We start from the raw sequence: 352 nt of genomic DNA on the forward strand, positions 1-352 counted from the left end.
ACTTACCTCAACCTGTAGTTTCTGGTGCGGTTTGGCATCGTCGGGGATTCGAATCGTGTACCTCTCCTTACCAGTCAACTTCAAACTGTCTGCATTTTCCCCGGGTAAGAATTGAAGGGGTGCAATGCCCATTCCTACCAAGTTACTGCGGTGAATTCTCTCGTACGATTCAGCGATGACAGCTTTTACTCCCTGAAACAACATTGCTTCAGAATTAAAATGATATTGACTCTCAAAGATTTCTTCTCTTTTCCCTCAAGAGGGTCTGTAGTAGGAATTGTAACAACGGAAGTCTTATCGTCCCGAAGTCGAAGAGAGGAGGACAGGATAGGAGAAAGTCAGTCGTTCCGAA

General features: G+C 45.2%; 1 protein-coding gene across 1 annotated transcript in view; it reads right to left on the reverse strand.

Annotated features, from left to right (window-relative positions):
• LOC103523912 (cytoplasmic aconitate hydratase) overlaps window positions 1-219 on the reverse strand; it is a 10,315-nt gene extending 10,096 nt beyond the window's left edge. The window contains exon 1 of the mRNA XM_008488920.2: window positions 7-219. Within this exon, the coding sequence (XP_008487142.2) occupies window positions 7-204 (198 nt within the window). The 5' untranslated portion in view covers window positions 205-219. The remainder of the gene's footprint in view (window positions 1-6) is intronic.
• Window positions 220-352: the final 133 nt, after the last annotated feature.

This window comes from Diaphorina citri, unplaced genomic scaffold (assembly GCF_000475195.1).
Source record: "Diaphorina citri unplaced genomic scaffold, Diaci psyllid genome assembly version 1.1 scaffold54854, whole genome shotgun sequence".
NCBI classification, from domain to species: Eukaryota; Metazoa; Arthropoda; class Insecta; order Hemiptera; family Psyllidae; genus Diaphorina; species Diaphorina citri.